The 21,783-nt window shown below is 45.0% G+C and overlaps 1 protein-coding gene and 1 long non-coding RNA gene across 4 annotated transcripts; both read right to left on the bottom strand.

Moving 5' to 3' along the window:
- Positions 1–2,199: 2,199 nt before the first annotated feature.
- LOC127912803 (uncharacterized) lies at positions 2,200–8,774 on the bottom strand. The gene is made up of 4 exons (XR_008083465.1): positions 5,394–8,774; positions 3,054–3,131; positions 2,913–2,975; positions 2,200–2,424 (listed from the first exon to the last, which is right to left on the bottom strand). It is a non-coding gene; the product is annotated as an uncharacterized LOC127912803 (long non-coding RNA).
- Positions 8,775–10,432: 1,658 nt separating this feature from the next.
- On the bottom strand, positions 10,433–20,642 carry LOC118361316 (solute carrier family 26 member 6). Of its 3 annotated transcripts, none has more exons than XM_052483061.1 (17): positions 20,204–20,640; positions 19,766–19,905; positions 19,538–19,648; positions 19,188–19,336; positions 18,627–19,055; positions 18,085–18,167; positions 17,772–17,919; positions 17,544–17,657; positions 15,905–15,982; positions 15,514–15,609; positions 15,281–15,387; positions 15,059–15,128; positions 14,865–14,954; positions 14,490–14,633; positions 14,321–14,375; positions 11,730–11,848; positions 10,433–11,583 (listed from the first exon to the last, which is right to left on the bottom strand). In XM_052483061.1, the coding sequence occupies exons 1-17, from the start codon at positions 20,335–20,337 to the stop codon at positions 11,554–11,556; spliced, it is 2,097 nt and encodes a 698-aa protein (XP_052339021.1). In that variant the 5' UTR covers positions 20,338–20,640; the 3' UTR covers positions 10,433–11,553. The 3 variants fall into 3 exon arrangements, with proteins under 3 accessions (XP_052339021.1, XP_052339022.1, XP_052339020.1); XM_052483062.1 differs by having other exon boundaries at positions 10,433–11,848; positions 18,627–18,779; positions 18,891–19,055; positions 20,204–20,639; XM_052483060.1 differs by having other exon boundaries at positions 10,433–11,848; positions 20,204–20,642.
- Between the last annotated feature and the right edge of the window lie 1,141 nt (positions 20,643–21,783).

Here is a 21,783-nt window from a genome sequence, read left to right as displayed (position 1 = left end):
CTTGTGTAGTGCATAGTAATTCCTTGTGTAGCGCATAGTAATTCCTTGTGTAGCGCATAGTAATTGCGGTGTTGTTCTGATTTCTTGGCTCGTAATTGAGTAGTGTCATCGTTGTGTCACCTTTGACCTGTGACCTCACCTTGTCCGAGGCTGGCAGAGGAGCGGAAGATAACTACCCCGGGGACCTCCTTCACCTGAGAAGGAATGGTACCTGATAGCAATGCTCTTGGGCGCATTTGGAAATTCTCTGGCTGTCTCCTCCGATTTCAGAGCACTCCTCCTCCGATTTCAGAGCACTCCTCCTCCGATTTCAGAGCACTCCTCCTCCGATTTCAGAGCACTCCTCCTCCGATTTCAGAGCACTCTCGTCTGAGTGTGCCAGAGTGCAGAATAACGGATTAATTTACGAACGCTCAACACCCGTTTAATATGGCCGGTGTCGGCAAACGTCGGCAAAAAAAGCGTGTTTAAATTGTTGCCAGCAGCACAGTTACAGTCACCAACGCTCTGGATAACATGAAATCAGCCTAACCAGCTCTGCTAGGGCGAGTAAAATGGTCAGAGTGGGGTGTTCTCTCATTTGTGTCTGGAAATAGCTAGCAAGCTAGCCAACGTTAGCCAGTTAGCTTGGGTGCTCTTTTATTTATTTTATTTAACCTTTAACCTGATTGACTGCGTTGTGTGGTCAGAATGATGGGATCAACCCTACTCCTCGGCCAGAACGTCCAGTGTGCACTCTTAACGCTCCGAGAGCGAAGAGCTCTGAATTTATGAATGGACAATCTGACAACTGTCTGAATTTACGAGCACACTCCAAAGTGAATTTACAAACGCACCCCTTGTTATAACAGACTTGATAAAGCGGACTGGTCTCATAGGCTGTACTTTAGCATTTTAGCTAATTAATAAACAACTTTGCAACGACTTAGGCATGTTGGCTAACCCTTCCCAGCTAGCACAGTGGATCTGGGCTGATTCCGGCTGAGAGTCGGGGCACTCGGCTGAGAGTCAGACTCGGCCGACGTCATATGGCCCGAGTCTGGGCCGCCTTCAGCAGTATTACTTATGGCTGGATGCGGGGATTGAGCTCGGACCGCTTCCGGTGTGAGTTATCTGGCCCAAATGTATTACTTGGGGCTCGGGCTGATTGGGGCTGCTCTCTGGCAGATGATTACACGGGCTGCTTTGTATAATTAACATTTCATTATTTGTTTCTGTGATCAACAAATACAATTAAACATTTAAATGAAATTATTTAAGAGTCGTGTGTAGTATTTTGATACTTTGTGCAAGGCAGTTGATAAGTATTAAAAAACGCTTGTAAATGGAGCCTCAACTCCATCCCGAGTGGCGTAGCGGTCTAAGACACGACATCACAGTACAAACTGAGTTGTTACAGATGCTGGTTCGAGACCCGTGCCGGCCGCGAAAGGGAAACCCATGAGGCAACGCACAATTGGCCCGGCATCTTCCGAGTTAGGGGAGGGTTTGGCCGGCCGGGACGTCCTACGAAACGTAACATATCACACTAAATGGAGTGTCTCAGATTTACATACAGATTCATACGAAATGCTCTGAGACCAAGTTGGCTAAAGATGTGATGATATACATCATCACACAGAGTTACTGTGTCATTACACATCAGATGCTGATTTTAGGTCCATTTAGCATTTTCCCCACTAATGGTACGATTGGGGGAGGGGAAGCTGATCCTAGATATGTACCTAGGTGATACTTCACTCCGGAGTTAAAGTTCACTTAACAACTGATATACTGCCGAAAATGTAAGTGAAACACCTTCACAGACATAGCCCTGGTACCTACAAGTTAAAGATTTCCCATTGATTGAGTGGCAGTATGATTAGAGAGTAACTGAATATGTATTGTATCTTTACGTATTTATCTTGTTTCTATGGACACATTACTGATTATAGTCCTCCACTGGTCTGTAGATGTCAGTCTCAGGGACCTGCCCTAGAAGAGGAGTACTTTGGCCTGAAACTGACAAATAGACAGGCATAGGGATTTAATGATATATATATATATATATATATATATATATATATATATGCCATTTAATGATAAATGTAATTTATCACAGTAAGAGGAGCAGATGAGATGTTGAGTCCCTTTTAAATCTGTTAAACTGACTATAAAGAGTGAATGATTTAATGATGAGTGGGGGGGTGTATTGAAATGAGTAGTGTTGGAGGTTCGTGGTGAGGTGGAGTCTGTCAGGGATAGAGTGGAGTTAATGTGGGCTGTGGTTTATAGTGGTTGGGAATACGTTGGTGAATGTGAGTGATTGTGTGCTCACAGCTGGGTCCTGAATATGACCGTGAGCATCGAGAAGGCAATGGAGGCTGCCAGGCATAGGCCAGGTTTGAAGAGCACGGTCAGGATCAGAGTGGCCATCCACACCAGCTAGGCGAGAGAGGGAAGGGGCCAGAGAGAGGAAAACAAACACCAGTTAACACACATATTCCTCCCTCACCACACGCTCACCACACGCTCACCACACGCTCACCACACGCTCACCACATGCTCACCACACGCTCACCACACGCTCACCACACGCTCTCACTTTAACCCTGAGACTTCTGTTACTACTATGCGCTCTTAGAAAAAAGGGTTCCAGGTAGAACCCTTTTTGCAAAGGGTTCTATATGGAACCCCAAAAAGTTCTAACTTGAACCAAGAAGGGTTCTTCAAAGGATTCTCATATAGGGACATCCGAAGTACTCTTTTAGGTTTTTTTCTACGAGTGTAGGATCCTATCATCTCTGTGAGGAAAAAACCAATATATGAACTTGAAATCAAATCATCTCACCCCTATCCCTCTCTACCATTCCTCCCCCTACCTCTTTCTCTCTCTTGCTCTCTTTATTTCTCTTGTCCTATCTCTCTCTCACCATATCCATGAACTGTTTCATCATGCCACGCAGGTTCACATAGACAATGGGTGCCAACACTTCCTGGTGGACAGAAAGATAGCCAGCAATCACAATCACACACAGAACCACCTCAGTGACCAACAGGCAATAGAATGGTACCTTTGGCAGCTCCTCAAAGACAGCCCCAATCTACAGCATGATGACTGGAATCACCATGGCTGAAAGAGCACTGGCCACCTGGGAGAAGAGGGAGAGAGATTTTATTTGAATTATAAAGATTCCCATTAGACAACGGCAAATGCGACAGCGAGTCTTACTGGGGTCCGACACATAACGAAGAAGACATTACAGACAATTTACATACATTTTAAAACATGAACATGGGGAAGAGGTGTTGCTTTATTCATTTTTTTTTAAACCAGGTTTGCTGTTCACATGCGCTATATTAGATGGAAGGGAGTTCCATGCACTCATGGTTCTGTATAATACTGTATGTTTCCTTGGATTTGTTCTGGACCCGGGGACTGTGAAAAGACCCCTGGTGGCATGTCTGGTGGGGTAAGTGTGTGTGTCAGTATTGTGTGTAAGTTGACTATGCAAACAGTTTTTAGAATTTCCAACACATACATTTTTCTTAGAAACACAAGAAGTGACATAGCCAGTCTTTCCTCAACTCTTAGCCAAGAGAAACTGGCATGCATAGTATTCATTTTAGCCCTCTGATTACAATGAAGAACAAGACGTGTGCCACGCCTACTCCCGCTCCGGCACTCGACGACACCGTCTACTATATGTTTTGACCATGACAGTTTGCAATCTAAGGTAACACCAGGTCTCCTCAACAGCCACACCATTCATTACCAGATTTTTTTTATTTTTATTTTTATTTCACCTTTATTTAACCAGGTAGGCTAGTTGAGAACAAGTTCTCATTTGCAACTGCGACCTGGCCAAGATAAAGCATAGCAGTGACATGGAGTAAACAATTAGCAAGTCAATAACACAGTAGAAAAAAATGGGCAGTCTATATACAATGTGTGCAAAAGGCATGAGGAGGTAGGCGAATAATACAATTTTGCAGATTAACACTGGAGTGATAAATGATCAGATGGGCATGTACAGGTAGAGATATTGGTGTGCAAAAGAGCAGAAAAGTAAATAAATAAAAACAGTATAAAAACAGTATGGGAATGAGGTAGGTGAAAAAGGGTGAGCTATTTACCTATAGACTATGTACAGCTGCAGCGATCGGTTAGCTGCTCGGATAGCTGATGTTTGAAGTTGGTGAGGGAGATAAAAGTCTCCAACTTCAGCGATTTTTGCAATGTTCCAGTCACAGGCAGCAGAGTACTGGAACGAAGGCGGCCAAATGAGGTGTTGGCTTTAGGGATGATCAGTGAGATACACCTGCTGGAGCGCGTGCTACTGGGTGTTGCCATCGTGACCAGTGAACTGAGATAAGGCGGAGCTTTACCTAGCATGGACTTGTAGATGACCTGGAGCCAGTGGGTCTGGCGACGAATATGTAGTGAGGGCCAGCCGACTAGAGCATATAAGTCGCAGTGGTGGGTGGTATAAGGTGCTTTAGTGACAAAACGGATGGCACTGTGATAGACTGCATCCAGTTTGCTGAGTAGAGTGTTGGAAGCCATTTTGTAGATGACATCGCAGGTCGAGGATCGGTAGGATAGTCAGTTTTACTAGGGTAAGCAGCGTGAGTGAAGGAGGCTTTGTTGCGGAATAGAAAGCCGACTCTGGATTTGATTTTTGATTGGAGATGTTTGATGTGAGTCTGGAAGGAGAGTTTGCAGTCTAGCCAGACACCTAGATTCAGCTGAGGTCTAAGACCTTACGGAATTATTTGCCCCAAATACAATGCCCTTAGTTTTAGAGATGTTTAGGACCAGTTTATGACTGGCCACCCATTCCAAAACAGACTGCAACTTCATTAGATGTGGTTGCTGATGCGTATATGGTTGGTTCATCAACACACATGGACACACATGCTTCTTTTAATGCCAGTGGCAGGTCGTTAGTAAAAATAAAAAAGTTTGGGAGAGAGGGTGTGGTCTATGTGGTTGTGTATCTCTATGTGTGTACAGTATAATACTCTTCTCCTCACCAAGAGGGGATCTCTCCCACCACTTCCACTTCATATTCCCCCTCAAGGTTAACCTGCCAGGAGAACACCGTGGCAATAATGATCTGACAGACAGACAGAGTTCCCTGCCTGCCTGCCTGCCTGCCCGCCTGCCAGCCTGCCAGCCTGCCAGCCTGCCAGCCAGCCATTAGAAATGGACAAAATTATGTTTGGGCTTTATTTCTTTGTTTTACGGAAAAAGGTTTAGTCCTACTCCACTTCGTCATCCATTGTCCTACTCCACTTCGTCATCCACCAATTTTCTCTCCCTGCCATTCATTTGGTCGAATTTTCAGGGTGGGGACTACAGTAATCTATTGTCCTCTGTTTGGTGTAGGAGGAGTGGGATTGTGACTCACCGACCAGCAGCTCTACAGGGAATGGGTACTGACAGTTATTTTCCCCCCAGCTAGGTGTTGAGTTCCTTGACGATGATGAGGCCAACGATTGACACCAGGCTCACCACCAGGGTACCTATGTTGGGGGGTGTATTTCCTTCCCCCATAGAGGACACAACATCAGTGTGTCTCAACCTTGGGACAATAAGGTTCTATCTGCGTAAAGAAAAGCATAGTTCTGAGATATTTTGAGCATTCCATTTTTCACATCCCAGATATCAGAATTGTTTGGTAATGAGTTCTTCTTTCATAACCACAGGGGTGCAATTGAAGGTAGAACCTTAAATGTCAATCTGGGTTCAGCCAAAAGGTCCTACCTGCTACAGAATGTTACAGTGATTTCAATTTCAATATAAAAGTACAGACATTTAATGATTATAATAAAGAGAATACCCTTCCTTCTTTTGAATCACATCACCAAATGTATTAATTCACGTTCATCCCCACGTTTGTCAAATCGATAATTCCCTAAAATGACAAATACGGTATATCCTACGCATGACTAGCTTAGCTCTGGATGAGAAACTGATATTTTTTCTGGTCTCTGACACACAAAGTCAGTAAACTACTTGCTAGTTGTCAATACAATGTGGTAAATTTGTCATTTTTGTGAAAATGTTTTTCGTATTGATATAGAACAAGACAAGTGAAGCAATGCCTCTCCGAAGGGCCTTAAACATGCTCTAAGGCACCTGTATTTATTTGTTTGAACCATAAAGAGCTTACATTATGGCCATTCTTCTGAAAAAGTGGTTTAAAAACAGGACCAGAAACCTATGATATGAATAATTAAGGGCTTGGGCCTATAAGGTTCTACGTACAAAATGTATAGCTTTGAGATACTGAGTATTTTTCAAGTCTCAGAACAGTTAAGTGATGTCTTCCTCTTTCATGACTCAATAAGGATATCACCTTACAATTGTTTTTGATTGACAACCCAGCATTGTGTGATTGGATTGCAGATAGAACTTTATAGCACCAAGTTTAAAAGGCATCTATCTCTCTGCGCAGGCGAAACGTTCAGATTTGTCATTTTCTTCATCGTAAAGGTACTTTTCCAAGCATCTGCCATATGACACATGTAAAGGACCACCTCAAGATCAACTAACTTCGGACCAAAATGTCAGATAGAACCCAAGGTCACAATGTGTGTCTTCCTATGTGTGTCTGTTGTACACAGATCAGTGAGAAGGGCTCGCTGTAGCGTTTCAAACGGATACCAAATGTGTACTTGAGCTGAGAGACGATGAAGTGGATGGCTCCTCCGATGGTGTACCCTCTGACCACGGGCTAAGACAGGTAGGTCACCACATAGCCGAACTGAACCAGCCCCAGGAGCATCTACACACACAAGCTGAACCAGCTCCACACACACACCAACACACGGGGGAAGCTGTCATACAGTCACTGCTAATTTAACAGAGGTACTGTAGTTCAGAGATGAGTAGTGATGAGTAACCTTGCCCGAGACCTAAAGACTTGGCTGACAGAGTTAATGCCGAGGCTTTAGCTCCGCAGGCAAACACAGTCTTGTGGCAGTCAGTTGACGCTCGGTTACAATTACCCGGAAGAGGACGAAGAGGCTGTGAAAGTCACGGCAGCTGCCACTTTCTCCCGCTCCGCGACTCGAGCAAAAACATCCACCATACTCTCATTGGTGGCGTTGTCCCACATCATGAAGTTAGAATCTGGAGCCAAGCGATCCGTCACGCCGGCTATCATCACTCATCACTGCATATGTACCTAAGAGAGAGAGGCTACATGTAGGGTTTTATCATTTATGAAGTAGTTAGTTTGAAGTGAATGGTCTACAAAAAAGGTTCTCTAGAACCTAAAAGCTCTATGATTGAAACTGGCTCTCATGAGGACCGCCACAGGAAAGGAAGACCCAAAGTTACCTCTGCTACAGAGGATAAGTTCATTAGAGTTACCAGCCTCAGACATTGCAGCCCAAATGAATGCTTCACAGAGTTCAAGTAACACATGTCTCAACATCTACTGTTCAGAGGAGACTACGTGAATCAGGCCTTCATGGTCAAATTGCTGCAAAGACATAACTACTAAAGGACACCAATAACAAGAAGAGACTTGCTTGGGCCAAGAAACACGAGCAATGGACATTTGACCGGTGGAAATCTGTCCTTTGGTATGATGAGTTAAAATGTGAGATTTTTGGTTCCAACCGTCGTGTCTTTGTGAGACGCAGAGTAGCTGAACGGATTATCTCTACATGTGTAGTTCCCACCGTGAAGCATGGAGGAGGAGGTGTGGATGGTGCTTTGCTGATGACACTGTCAGTGATTTATTTAGAATTCAAGGCACACTTAGCCAGCATGGATGCCACAGCATTCTGCAGCGATACGCCATCCCATCTGGTTTGTGCTTAGTGGGACTATCATTTGTTTTTCAACAGAACAATGACCCAAAACACACCTCTAGGCTGTGATGGAGTGATGGAGTGCTGCATCAGATGACCTGGCCTCCACAATCACCCAACCTCAACCCAATTGAGATGGTTTAGGATGAGTTGGACGCAGTGACGGAAAAGGTGCTCAGCATATGTGGGAACTCATTCAAGACTGTTGGAAAAGCATTCCAGGTGAAGCTGGTTGAATGAATGCCAAGAGTGTTCCAAGCTGTCATCAAAGCAGAGGGTGGCTACTTTTAAGAATCTAAAATCGAAAAAATATTTTGGTTTGTTTAACACTTTTTTGGTTATTACATGATTCCATGTGTTATTTCATAGTTTTGATGTCTTTACTATATTCTTCAATGTAGACAATAGTAAAAATAAAGAATAACCCTTGAATGAGTAGGTGTGTCCAAACTTTTGACTGGTACTGTAGGTTATTTTCTGTTGTATTCAAGGTTAACATTACCTTACCTCATTGACTCTCTGAGCTTTTCCGAGACAGGGATCTTGTCCACTTTTTTCCCTTTATCCAGCTCCTCTCTGTGTGTGCGATAGCCCACACGCCTTCTCTCCTACATAGTTGGGCCTGTGTGACCCACTAGAGTCCCGTCTGTGTAGAGATCACCTCTGATTCTTCCTTCAGCCTTGTCTGATGTCAACTCTCTCCCTGTGCTCTGATGTCAACTCTCTCCCTGTGCTCTGATGTCAACTCTCTCCCTGTGCTCTGATGTCAACTCTCTCCCTGTGCTCTGATGTCAACTCTCTCCCTGTGCTCTGATGTCAACTCTCTCCCTGTGCTCTGATGTCAACTCTCTCCCTGTGCTCTGATGTCAACTCTCTCCCTGTGCTCTGATGTCAACTCTCTCCCTGTGCTCTGATGTCAACTCTCTCCCTGTGCTCTGATGTCAAATCTCTCCCTGTGCTCTGATGTCAACTCTCCCTCCCAACTCTGTGCTCTGATGTCAACTCTCTCCCTGTGCTCTGATGTCAACTCTCTCCCTGTGCTCTGATGATGTCAACTCTCTCCTCTGATGTCAACTGTGCTCTGATGTCAACTCTCTCCCTGTGCTCTGATGTCAACTCTCTCCCTGTGCTCTGATGTCAACTCTCTCCCTGTGCTCTGATGTCAACTCTCTCCCTGTGCTCTGATGTCAACTCTCTCCCTGTGCTCTGATGTGTTGTGACCGTATGACGTAAATGTCTTATGTCTCAATAGAAACTGGCTTCAGGTTGATCCTCGATGATCAGCAGCAATATCCCACTTGATGTAGCTTCAACTTGTGGAAAGATGTTCCCTCTCCTTCAAGGTCAATCTACTGCAGATCAGTACATCAGTTTTCAGGATGTCCAAATATGGTTATCCAAATACTTGATGAATTTGTGTCCAAAGTGTCTGAGTCTTGGTATGAGTTAGAGAGGGGTCATTCTTCCGTTATTAATCCAGTTGAGATCCTCTGTTCCTAGAAAGCCCTCTGGTTTCCCCCTTAACTTCCTCTGTCACTGAGTATTCCCTTTTGTCCAAGTATCTTCTGACAGCAGAACTTGAACGAAGACAAAACACAGATTGCTCTCCTCCTCCCCACCTGCAAGAGTCTAAGTCCCAATCAATCACTTTATCCCGGCCGAGATGGACAGACAGGTGTGCTGTTGACGCTACAAGTCAGTGAGACAGTAGGTCTTTAGAAAGAGGTGTCTGAGGAGTCTTATCTGGGCCTGGTTAGAGAAAGGACATAATTCAGTTAAGTCAGGGATATTACACTTGTTTTTGCTTACCCTGTGTGGATGGTGTATGACCTGGTTGTGTGGACAAACAGATATGGCCGCAATAATGATACTAGGGTGACCATGAGGGAAAAATAATGAACCTGTTCTGTTGGAGTTTGTTGGTCATTCTAATGTTTTGAACCAAACTTCCATTGAAACAGGTTTTTTTGATAGGGGTAAAAAAAAACATATATATATATATATATACCCCTGGATGACCTTTGAACTTTGACCTCCAGTTTGTTCACCCCTCTTGCAGAGCCCGTTATATAAACCATGTCTTCATTTATGGCCTCTGCTAGACTTATTACATAGTATAGGCATACAGTATAGGCAGTATAGGCAGTTATTATACCGTATAGGCAGTTCTTCTGTCCCTCCATTTGCAGTTGAGTTCAACTATGGGCTGTACTCTTGTACTCCTTTTTCCCTCCCTCTTCTGGTATGCAGTAGATATTTAACATTTATTCATATTTAATAGTAATTTAATTTCATCTGAAGCTTGATGATATATGTTGAAACGGTATTACTTTCCTTGCTATTCAAGGGTTCACATCGAGTTTAATAGAAGTGTTGTCCACAAACTTCTCTTGGGAAAAGAATGATAGGTAGTCAAACAGGGGTGTTGCACCTGTCAATCATTCAAATGAAATCCATCGCTGTGGAAACTGCAAGAGCGTCATGTCTTAGTGGAGCTGCAGACCGAGTAAGCTTACAAAGACTTGACATGGTGAAACACAATGATGGTACAGTATGGTTATAATGGAAAAGAATAAACCATTCTGTGTGCAACAAAGAATTGAACACAAGATGTCGTATAAAGCTTTTATGGGAGACAACTTCTGTTTCCATTCCTTCTAAAACACACAGCAGAATGAAAGACCTGACAGTATGGTCTCGTAGTTCAACAACATAACCGCAGTAGGCTATCAGCATGTGGATTCAAGTCATAACCTGTACAACCTTTCACTGAACGAGGTTGAGAAAAGCATCCAGATGTGCCCTCCTGAACTACATAGTCACAAGAGGGCGAGTCAGTTCGGTCCTTGTTTATTTCTGTGTAGCACAAACCCACCCAGGCAATGCCAGTAGTACAGTTGGCCTGCAATGGAAATTGAAACGATGATACAAACAACGAATGACAGTCAATTCTGTCTGGGTGTTCTCTCTGCTGCCACATGGCAAGAGGTACCGGAGCGGCAAGTCTAGGTCCAAGAGGCTTCTACCCCCAAGTCATAAGACTATCTATACATAGTCACTTTAATTAACTCTACCTGCATGCACATACTACCTCAACTAACCGGTGGCACCGCACATTGACTCTGTACCGGCACCCCCCTGTATATATATATATATATATATTGTATTTTTTACTGCTGCTCTTTAATTACTTGTTCTTCTATCTCGTATTTTTTTAAACTGCGCTGTTGGTTAGAGGCTCGTAAGTAAACATTTCACTGTAAGGTCTACAGCTGTTGTATTCGGCGCATGTGACTAATACAATTTGATTTGATTGACATCAGCCGAGCTCACCCACTTCCCATGAGTGTCTGATCTCATTGGAGGAGGTGCAGGAGCGACGCCCAACCATTAAAACCCCACAGACACCCCTAATCATGGCGCAGGGGGTGGTTGGACCTGGACATGTTTTAGAGATCGGAAGACAGGCACACTGACAGAGGCAGACAGACAGACAGACAGACAGACAGACAGACGGACAGACAGACAGACTCCGGCTGGCTCCAATCCATCTGCTGTCTTTTCATAGCTCAAAAGAAGACGTTGAACCACAGCGTTGGCGAAGGAGCTCAAAAGGAAAGCATTTTCATCGTCCTATCGCCGACGCCAGCTTGAGCTGGGAGTTCAGTCGACTGCGTATTCTGATTGAGGCAGGAATTCCACGGTGGCGTTTTCCCATCCACTCCATGAGCTGCAGGCTGCACATCAACACTCACTCAGCTCTGTGTTGTGGTCCTACAGGAGCAGAAGAACAACATCAATGCAGAGGTAGGAAACGATCACAAAGCAGACAGACTAATTCCAACAGACACATTGGTAGACGTAGGACACGAGGAAGCGATGCCAGTAGCAAAGCATATAGAAAAAGGGAACATATTCACAGCCATGGGAGGCGATATCTGGCAGTGTTGGACAGCGTGGTGCACTGACGGGAAGAGGCAGGACCTGGACAGAGTGTTTGGGACGAAGCCCTGGGCCTGCAGCTTGATCACCAGCCTGTCTACAGGACACAGGTAACACACAAGCACATTACCCTACAATCTGAAACGGACATGCACATTAGCCTACAATCTGAAACGGCCATGCACATTACCCTACAATCTGAAACGGACATGCACATTACCCTACAATCTGAAATGGACATGCACATTACCCTACAATCTGAAACGGACATGCACATTACCCTACAATCTGAAACGGCCATGCACATTACCCTACAATCTGAAACGGACATGCACATTAGCCTACAATCTGAAACGGACATGCACATTACCCTACAATCTGAAACGGACATGCACATTACCCTACAATTTGAAACTGACATGCACATTACCCTACAATCTGAAACGGACATGCACATTACCCTACAATCTGAAACTGACATGCACATTACCCTACAATCTGAAACGGACATGCACATTACCCTACAATCTGAAATCATGCACATTACCCTACAAAAACGGACATGCACATTACCCTACAATCTGAAACGGACATGCACATTACCCTACAATCTGAAACGGACATGCACATTACCCTACAATCTGAAACGGACATGCACATTACCCTACAATCTGAAACGGACATGCACATTACCCTACAATCTGAAACTGACATGCACATTACCCTACAATCTGAAACGGACATGCACATTACCCTACAATCTGAAACGGACATGCACATTACCCTACAATCTGAAACGGACATGCACATTACCCTACAATCTGAAACGGACATGCACATTACCCTACAATCTGAAACGGACATGCACATTACCCTACAATTTGAAACTGACATGCACATTACCCTACAATCTGAAACAGATTTCTAAAGCAACTGCAATCACATCTTACACCAAAATCAGTACAATCAATGTCCTGAGAGGTATAAGAGCAATGTCCAGCGCCAAATTTCACAATATGAAATATACAGTCGGAGGTTTACATGCAATCAGGAAGTTAAAGCTTGGTCGCAGACAGGTTGGAGTCATTAAAACTCATTTTTTAACCACTCCACACATTTCTTGTTAACAAATTATAGTTTTGGCAAGTCGTTTAGGACATCTACTTTGTGCATGACACAAGTCATTTTTCCAACAGTTGTTTACAGAAAGATTATTTCACTTATAATTCACTGTATCACAATTCCTGTGGGCCAGAAGTTTACATACACTAAGTTGACTGCCGTTAAACAGCTTAGAAAATTCCAGAAAATTATGTCATGGCTTTAGTCAATTGGAGGTGTACCTGTGGATGTATTTCAAGGCCTACCTTCAAACTCAGTGCCTCTTTGCTTGACATGATGGGGGGGGGGGAAAATCAGTCAAGACCTCAGAAAAATAATTGTGGACCTCTACAAGTCTGGTTCATCCTTGGGAGCAATTTCCAAACACCTGAAGGAACCACGTTCATCTGTACAAACAATAGTACGCAAGTATAAACACCATGGGACCACGCAGCCGTCATACCGCTCTGGAAGGAGACGCGTTCGGTCTCCTGGAGATGAACGTACTTTGGTATGAAAAGTGCAACAGCAAAGGACCTTGTGAAGATGAGAGAAATGTCCTCTGGTCTGATGAAACAAAAATAGAACTGTTTGGCCATAATGACCATCGCTATGTTTGGAGGAAAAAGGGGGAGGCTTGCAAGCCAAAGAACATCATCCCAACCATGAAGCACGGGGGTGGCAGCCTCATGTTGTGGGGATGCTTTGCTGCAGAAGGGACTGGTGCACTTCACAAAATAGATGGCATCATGAGGGAGGATAATTATGTGGATATATTGAAGTCACATCTCAAGACATCAGTCAGGAAGTTAAAGCTTGGTCGCAAATGGGTCTTCCAAATGGACAATGACCCCAAACATACTTCCAAAGTTGTGGCAAAATGGCTTAAGGACAACAAAGTCAAGGTATTTGAGTGGCCATCACAAATCCCTGACCTCAATCCAATAGATTTTTTTTGGGGCAGAACTGAAAAATTGTATGTGAGCAAGGAGGCCTTACAAACCTGACTCAGTTACACCAGCTCTGTCAGGAGGAATGGGCCAAAATTCACCCAACTTAATGTGGGAAGCTTTTGGAAGGCTACCCAAAACATTTGACCCAGGTTAAACCATTTAAAGGAAATGCTACCAAATACTAATTGAGTGTGTGTAAACTTCTGACCCACTGGGAATGTGATGAAAGAAATAAAAGCTGAAATAAATCATTCTCTCGACTATTATTCTGACATTTCACCTTCTTAAAATGAAGTGGTGATCCTAACTGACCTAAGACAGGAATTTTTACATGGATTAAATGTCAGGAATTGTGAAAAACTGAGTTTAAATGTATTTGGCGAAGGTGTATGTAAACTTCCGAATTCAACTGTATATGTTACAGTACATCCATCACTGTTTTGAGGGTAGACCAGGGAGTTTTATAAGTAGGTGAGGTTGTTATGGCAGTAGCAGGAAGTTTGAGGGGAATTTACCTGGGCAAGCAGCCAGAAACACACTGACCCCCTGCTCCTCCATTTCCTCCACAACCTGCCACAATGGAAAAACACTGTGTTACACAGCACAGTATGGGATATCTCTTGATCCCTTTCCCTGTCTCATACTCGCTGTTATTTGTTTCAGGTAATGACTGTTTGGGCTCACCTTACATAGTGCTTTGATTGACATAGAGTCCATGAAGATGACGGAGCTAAACTCTAGCACCAGACAGTGCCTTGCGCCTTGCATTTGAGGTAAGGGCTGGTTCTCAATGAGGGCTGCATTCTCCAGTTGGACACGCTGCACAGACTGTTTTCACAAAAAACACACACCCACACACACTTGCTAATGTTCATAGACTTTCACATTGCATGAATTACAGCTGTCAACCTACAGTAAGTACGTGAAGGAATGCACAACTATGCAGAAACAGGTTCTAACGCTGAGTTGTAGTTTATGCTATATTGTCTGGGTTGAGTTTTAGTTTGTTATACTCTCTGGGTTGAGTTGTAGTTTATGTCTCATATGTAGCCTACCTACCTTTCTGAGAGAGCTGAAGAACAGCTCAGCATTTGCAAAGTACAGCGGGTTGGAGCAGGAGAATACAGTAACTCCAGGAACCGGCCTGGCCTGTGAAACACAGAGCAGAGCAGGGTGTTGTTCATCAGCAGCACAGCAGGAACTGGTTCGTGAGTTCAGGCGAAAGGTTTCTCAGTGGCTGTCATAAAGGTTACCTCAGCATAGAGACGTAGGTCCCTGTAGCAGTCCGTCCCAGGAATATGGCCCAGCACTGCACTGTGGGAGCTGGGAGAGCGATCAAGAGACAGACAGACAGACAGACAGACAGATGAATACAAAAAGACAAAATGAGAAAGAACAGACGTGAATGAGTTTCCATAGGTGTTATGCGAATCCCATAACATGCACGCCACCTAACGAGTGACCGACACACTCACAGTTGAGTCCTGTAGACGACAGTGATCAGAGAGAGGGCCAGAGCAGCAGCCAGGCCAAGATCCAGGTTGAAAATCAGGGTGAAGATCAGGGTGAACACCCACACCAGCTGTAGGGAGAGGGACACAGGAAAGTCCCTGGATTAGAGGCCTATCTGGGGTGATCAGTGATGGGACATCAGAATGACTGAAGGCATACGAAATGGATGATGGATGTTATATGGAGGTTGACATACCAGGTCCAAACGGTCAGATGCCCAGAGCACTGGGACTTCCCGAAACTGACTCAGAATCCCTTGCAGATTTACCACAATGACCACTGCTAACACTGCCTGTAACACACACACACACACACACACACACACACACACACACACACACACACACACACACACACACACACACACACACACACACACACACACACACACACACACACACACACACACACACACACACAGAGAGAGAGACAGAGCAACAAGTATAAACACTTACAAACACAAAGGCAGAGAATGAAACAGAAGCATATGAACACCAAAACAAACAAATGAACGCAAACACAGACAAAACATCTGATTTCAGTGTTAGAGAAGGGAATGTAGAAGGTGTTATAAATGACTTGAGTACTATTGGCAGCTGCTCAAAGAGATGTCCAATCTTCAGCAAGATGGTGAGCATCATCAGAGCAGAGAGAAGCCCAGCCGCCTGTGGACAGGAGGAGCGAGGGGGAGAGATTAGAAAAGAGAGAGCAAAAGAGTGGGATGCATATAAGTGAGGGAAGATGTGAGATTAAGACTTGACCCCGTGCCGGTGTTTAGCACACAGCCAACTATGGACTACATATTCCCCACGGCAGACCAGGGTTCAATTCCAGAGCCAGGCTTTACATTTCTGCATCCCTCTCACATGTAATACTACAGTACGTATCCCTCTCATTTCAATACTACAGTATGTCTATCACAAAGAACAATTCATTTGTTCATTTCCTGGTTGCAAAAATGTGAATACTTCACCCAATTTCAGTTATGTGACAAAACAAGCAAGTATATCGTGTAGAGAATCATTTTAACATCTAAACTGCTGGGAAATATCTTTTCCCTAACCGAAACACTTTTGTATTTTTCAGCTCTTTGAAGCTGGTGTATAAAATCGAAAGTAAAAGATGCAAAAACATAGAAACGGAAAGCATAGAAATAGTGCACATTGAACAGATCTACCACTTCTTCGACTTCCTTTCAATGAGAATGACATACTTTTGTATATACACTGTATGTGGACACCCCTCTCTGATTAGTGGATTTTGCTATATCAGCCACACTTTTTACTGGCAAAAGTATGTGGACACCCCTCTCTGATTAGTGGATTTGGCTATATCAGCCACACTCGTTACTGACAAAAGTATGTGGGCACCCCTCTCAAATGAGTGGATTTGGCTATTTCAGCCACACTCGTTACTGACAGATGTATGAAATATAGCACACAGTCTTGAAATCTCCATAGACAAACATTGGCAGTGGAATGGCCTTACTGAAGAGCTCAGTGACAGTCAATGCGGCACCATCGTAGGATGCCACTTTTCCAACAAGTCAGCTCATCAAATTTCTGCCCTGCTAGAGCTGCCCCGGTCAACTGTAAGGGCTGTTATTATTGTGAATTTGAAACGTCTAGGAGCACAAAAGCTCAGCCGCGAAGTGGTAGGCCACACAAGCCCAAGATCACCATGCGCAATGCCAAGTGTCGGCTGGAGTGGTGTAAAGCTTGCCGCCATTGGACTCTAGAGCAGTGGAAACGCATTCTCCGGAGTGATGAATCACGCTTCACCATCTGGCAGTCTGACTGGGTTTGGTAGATACCAGGACAACGCTACCTGCTCCAATGCATTGTGTCAACTGTAATGTTTGGTGGAGGAGGAATAATGGTCTGGGGCTGTTTTTCATGGTTCTGGCTATGCCCCTTAGTTCCAGTGAAGGGAAATCTTAACGCTACAGCATACAATGACATTCTAGATGATTTTGGGCTTCCAACTTTGTGGCAACAGTTTGGTGAAGGGCTTTTCCTGTTTCATCATGACAATGCCCCCCGTGCACAAAGTGAGGTCCATACAGAAATGGTTTGTCGAGATCAGTGTGGAAGAACTTGACTGGCTGGCACAGAGCCCTGACCTCAACCCCATCTAACACCTCATCGCTCAACACCTCTTGTGACGGAATGGAAGGACAGCAATGTACCAAATTCCAGCTTTAAAAATAAAAAAATAAAACTCTACCTGAGTTTTCACCCCAATACTTTCTTGGACCGTACTGCGTGACAACGAGCAGCTGGCGGCAAAACAGTGGAACATCCCTCCAATTGTGTTGCAGAGTCCTATCGCCAACAGGTCCTACAGCAGGAAGAGACCAATTATAGCAGTGAGAGAGAAACGGGTCCTCCTAACAGCGGAGTGAATAATAGTGAGTCCATTAGGAGACCATGTGAGAGCTCATTTCTCTGTTACCTGGTTGCTGTCTATGGCGTAATCATGTCTGTGCGCAAACATTCTGCCCATGGAGGAGGTAAAGCCAAAGCCCACCACAGCCAGGGACAGAGCAGGACCAAACAGCTGTTTGGCCTGGGCTAGAGAGGGGAGGGCTGGGGGAGACAAGCTGGAGCCACGGAAAGAGAGAGGGGACATACTGGGAGTTTCATCATATTTCTGTATTCAGCCCATGTAGCCTGTGAACATAACACGGTAATAACTCACGTTTTATGTCACAAGTAAATTCATTTGACATGGCACAAACAATACGACAAGAGACAGTAGGACTAACCCAGTGGGTATGTGTCCTACCACCTGGACACCATGTTGTCCTGACAAGTCCAACTGCACTGACAGGAAGGTGGCCAGCGTTATCTGAGGATAAAATGAAGAGGACAGAGGAGATGGAAGTCATCACACTGGAACAGTCTTCAACAGAAAGACCTTTATGCAATTCTGACTCATGTCTGACTGTGTGTGTGTGTGTGTGTGTGTGTGTGTGTGTGTGTGTGTGTGTGTGTGTGTGTGTGTGTGTGTGTGTGTGTGTGTGTGTGTGTGTGTGTGTGTGTGTGTGTGTGTGTGTGTGTGTGTGTGTGTGTGTGTGTGTGTGTGTGTGTGTGTGTGTGTGTGTGTGTGTGTGTGTGTGTGTGTGTGTGTGTGTGTGTGTGTGTGTGTGTGTGTGTGTGTGTGTGTGTGTGTGTGTGTGTGTGTGTGTGTGTGTGTGTGTGTGTGTGTGTGTGTGTGTGTGTGTGTGTGTGTGTGTGTGTGTGTGTGTGTGTGTGTGTGTGTGTGTGTGTGTGTGTGTGTGTGTGTGTGTTGTGTGTGTATCTCTACCAGCACTAGCTCCCATGGAATGGGCATGGGTAGCTTGGTCTTGAAGAGTCTATTCAGCATCTTGCCTCCCACCAGGATCACCATGGAAACGGCGGAGACAACCAGCGTCCCAGGCGTTGCGTTAGTCACTCTAGACAGCACATCAACCAGCGTCTGACACACACCAGGGAACAGGGATGAAGACAGGGACACACACACACACTGTAACCGGTTTCTCACACTCCCTCTGTCTCCTACACACGCACACGCACACACAAAGCTCACCCAGCCGACAGCCAGGAAACCGCTGTGTCTGTTGGTTGGGATGCCAAAGAGTAGAGGCAGCTGGTAGATGGTGATATGAAGGGCTGCCGCCGTGGTATAGCCGCTCACCAGGGGCTGAGACAGCCAGTGACACACATCCCCTCCTCTTATCAAGAACAACACTATCTGTAGAGAGGGACAAGTAACAGATCTAGCCTGTCATCCTAAGACGTGTGTGTGTGTGTGTGTGTGTGTGTGTGTGTGTGTGTGTGTGTGTGTGTGTGTGTGTGTGTGTGTGTGTGTGTGTGTGTGTCTCACCTGTATAAGGCCACAAAGGAAGGTAAGTTGTACTGCCACACACACTCGAGCCATTCCTCCATCGGCGTCCCGCTCCTCGACACCGTTGCTAAGCAACTCAACGTTGCCCGTCACAGTGCCAATCATGATAGAAAGAATGGCGAAAGTACCTGTGTGCCCGTCATGCATGGAAACGCACCGATGTCATATTCAAAGCCTTGCACTCGTTCCTCGCTCAGGCTAACTGAACTCAAACCCACATTTCACTCATTCAGCACTAACTGAAAAGAAAAGAAAGCCCGTGAAGGAATTGGATTATGCCCACCCCTTCAGGTGATGAGGGTGACGCAGAGGTCCGTGTTAACACTCACCCACTGAGAGGTGTCTGGACGTCCCAAAGATGAAGTAGATGACCGACGGATAGAAAGAGGTGTAGAGACCAAACACAGGCGGCACCCCGGCCAGCAACGCATTAGACAGGCCTTGGGGGGAGAAACACAGAGAGTGAAGCGTCTGGCCTAAAGCAGACATGAGCGGCAGGTATAACCAGGTGCGTATCAATCTCATTCATATCTGTAGCTGCAGGTAGTCAGTGGTACCTCCGGGTAGGTGCATGATACCCACACTGACGCCCGAAATCAGGTCTCCGATGGCGTTGTCTCTGAGGGAGTAGCGGGGCAGCCAGGAGAGGACAGGAACAGATGACAACATACAGCTCTTCAGCCTGGGACCAGAACACCTGGGAGAGGAGACACAACCAGAGCTGGGGTTCAATCGTAGACATAAATGGTTCATTTCTCTCTGTTGAATTTGACAGGTAGAAATATGTAGGCCAAATAAAAAATGTGTTAAAATATAAAAAGGAAATGTAATATTTTAAAGAAACACCAACAATGTGATATTGTCCCTCATAATACTATGCAGTATGTCCCTCGCGATGCCCCAGACTACTGGGGGGTGGGGTTAACATTCACGCCACAATGGAAATATAGAGCATGAATGCCGTGCTGGAGCAACAAGGCTCCACTGTCACTCACCAGCATTCCGCCTTCACCCTCTCCCAAACCGACCGGGACTTCTTTCCCAACCGCTGACCCAGTATATCCAACTGTGCTTCGTCCAGCATGGCTGTGTGATCAGGCCGGACCGGATTAAGAATAATACTGTCCATCTCGAAGTCAAAGGCACAGTGCAGGAACACTCTCCAGCACTGCTATATAAGGACGGTCTGACTGCTGCCAATTTTCCATTTGCCAATTTCTCTCTATTTTGTGTAGGAATAGTTCAGTGAGCCAGTTTAGATATAATTAGAGTGAAAGTGCAAAAGAATAGCATAGCAATTAAATAGAAAAATAACCCGACCGTGTGTGTGTGGGAGACTAAATACTAGGTGAAGACAAAACCTGTACACAACTATGTCCAGAGAGAATGAGCAGGCTGATGTCATGTGAGTGTGTTTACCGTACACCACGTGTGCTGGGGAGGCCTTGAACTCTGCTCAGAGCAGCGGGCAATCCTTCCCCTCAGCGATTCAACGCTGCTGAAAACGTCCTTTATCGTGGCTCGCATTCAGACAGAATGGCACCCGAAGTAGTGGACTACACAGGGAATAGGATGCCATTTGGGACGTAACCAAAAGAGCCCTGGCTTAAAAGTAGGGCCTTTCCCAAGAGGGAGAACCCAAGCAAACTCCTTGATATCCTGGCCCATCTACAGTTGATTAAACAGCACACTGTCACATTCACAGGACTTAAGCTATCTAACAAACTAATGTATTTTCGAAATCCTACAACCACTATTATAGTTAAGCAATAAGGCCCGAAGGGGTGTGGTGTATATGGCCAATATACCACAGCTCGGGCTGGTCTTAAGCACGACACAACGCGGAGTGCTAGGACACTGCCCTTAGCCGTGGTATATTGGCCACATATCACAAACCCCTGAGGGGCCTTATTGGTATTATAAAATGGTTACCAACATAATTAAAGCCGTAAAAAGAAAATGTAAATGTCATACCCATTTCATACGGTCTGATATACCACAGCTTTCAGCCAATCAGCATTCAGGGCTCGAACCACCCAGTTTATAATGGTTGTTGGATTACAAGACATCAGCCTGTATTACACTGAACCAATCCCTCAACGCCTACAACAGTGTGGAGACCTGAGGAAAACATTCCACACACATATGAAATCAGGGAAACACAAAACTACTGTAATACTCTAATCTTTTAGGAACCGTTAACAAACACTGATTGGAGTGGAAATGCCCCTGATTACATGTGGATCATGAATTATTCCTTAATAATTCCACAAGATCTTGTCGACAGTGGGGACTGGATCTATCTGGGCCCGATCCATAATACATGGTCCAAGAAGCACTGTGAGTCACACGTGTAAGTGAAGTCAGATGCCTCTCGCTGTAATAAACTGAAAACTCGGCTCTGCATCGAATAGCATTATCAGTAGGAGAAGGGAAAAGTGAGCTGGTATACAAAGTCCGGTTGTATTTCAGTGTCTGTTGTTTCCGTGTGCTTTGGAATGACAGAAGGAGCAACAAGTTATGGAGAACGGAACATGTCACACGGACTGGATAAAAATGGATCAAACTGACTTCC

The sequence above is a fragment of the Oncorhynchus keta genome, chromosome 28, assembly GCF_023373465.1.
Source record: "Oncorhynchus keta strain PuntledgeMale-10-30-2019 chromosome 28, Oket_V2, whole genome shotgun sequence".
Taxonomy (NCBI): Eukaryota; Metazoa; Chordata; class Actinopteri; order Salmoniformes; family Salmonidae; genus Oncorhynchus; species Oncorhynchus keta.
This window is presented reverse-complemented; position numbering and strand designations above follow the sequence as displayed.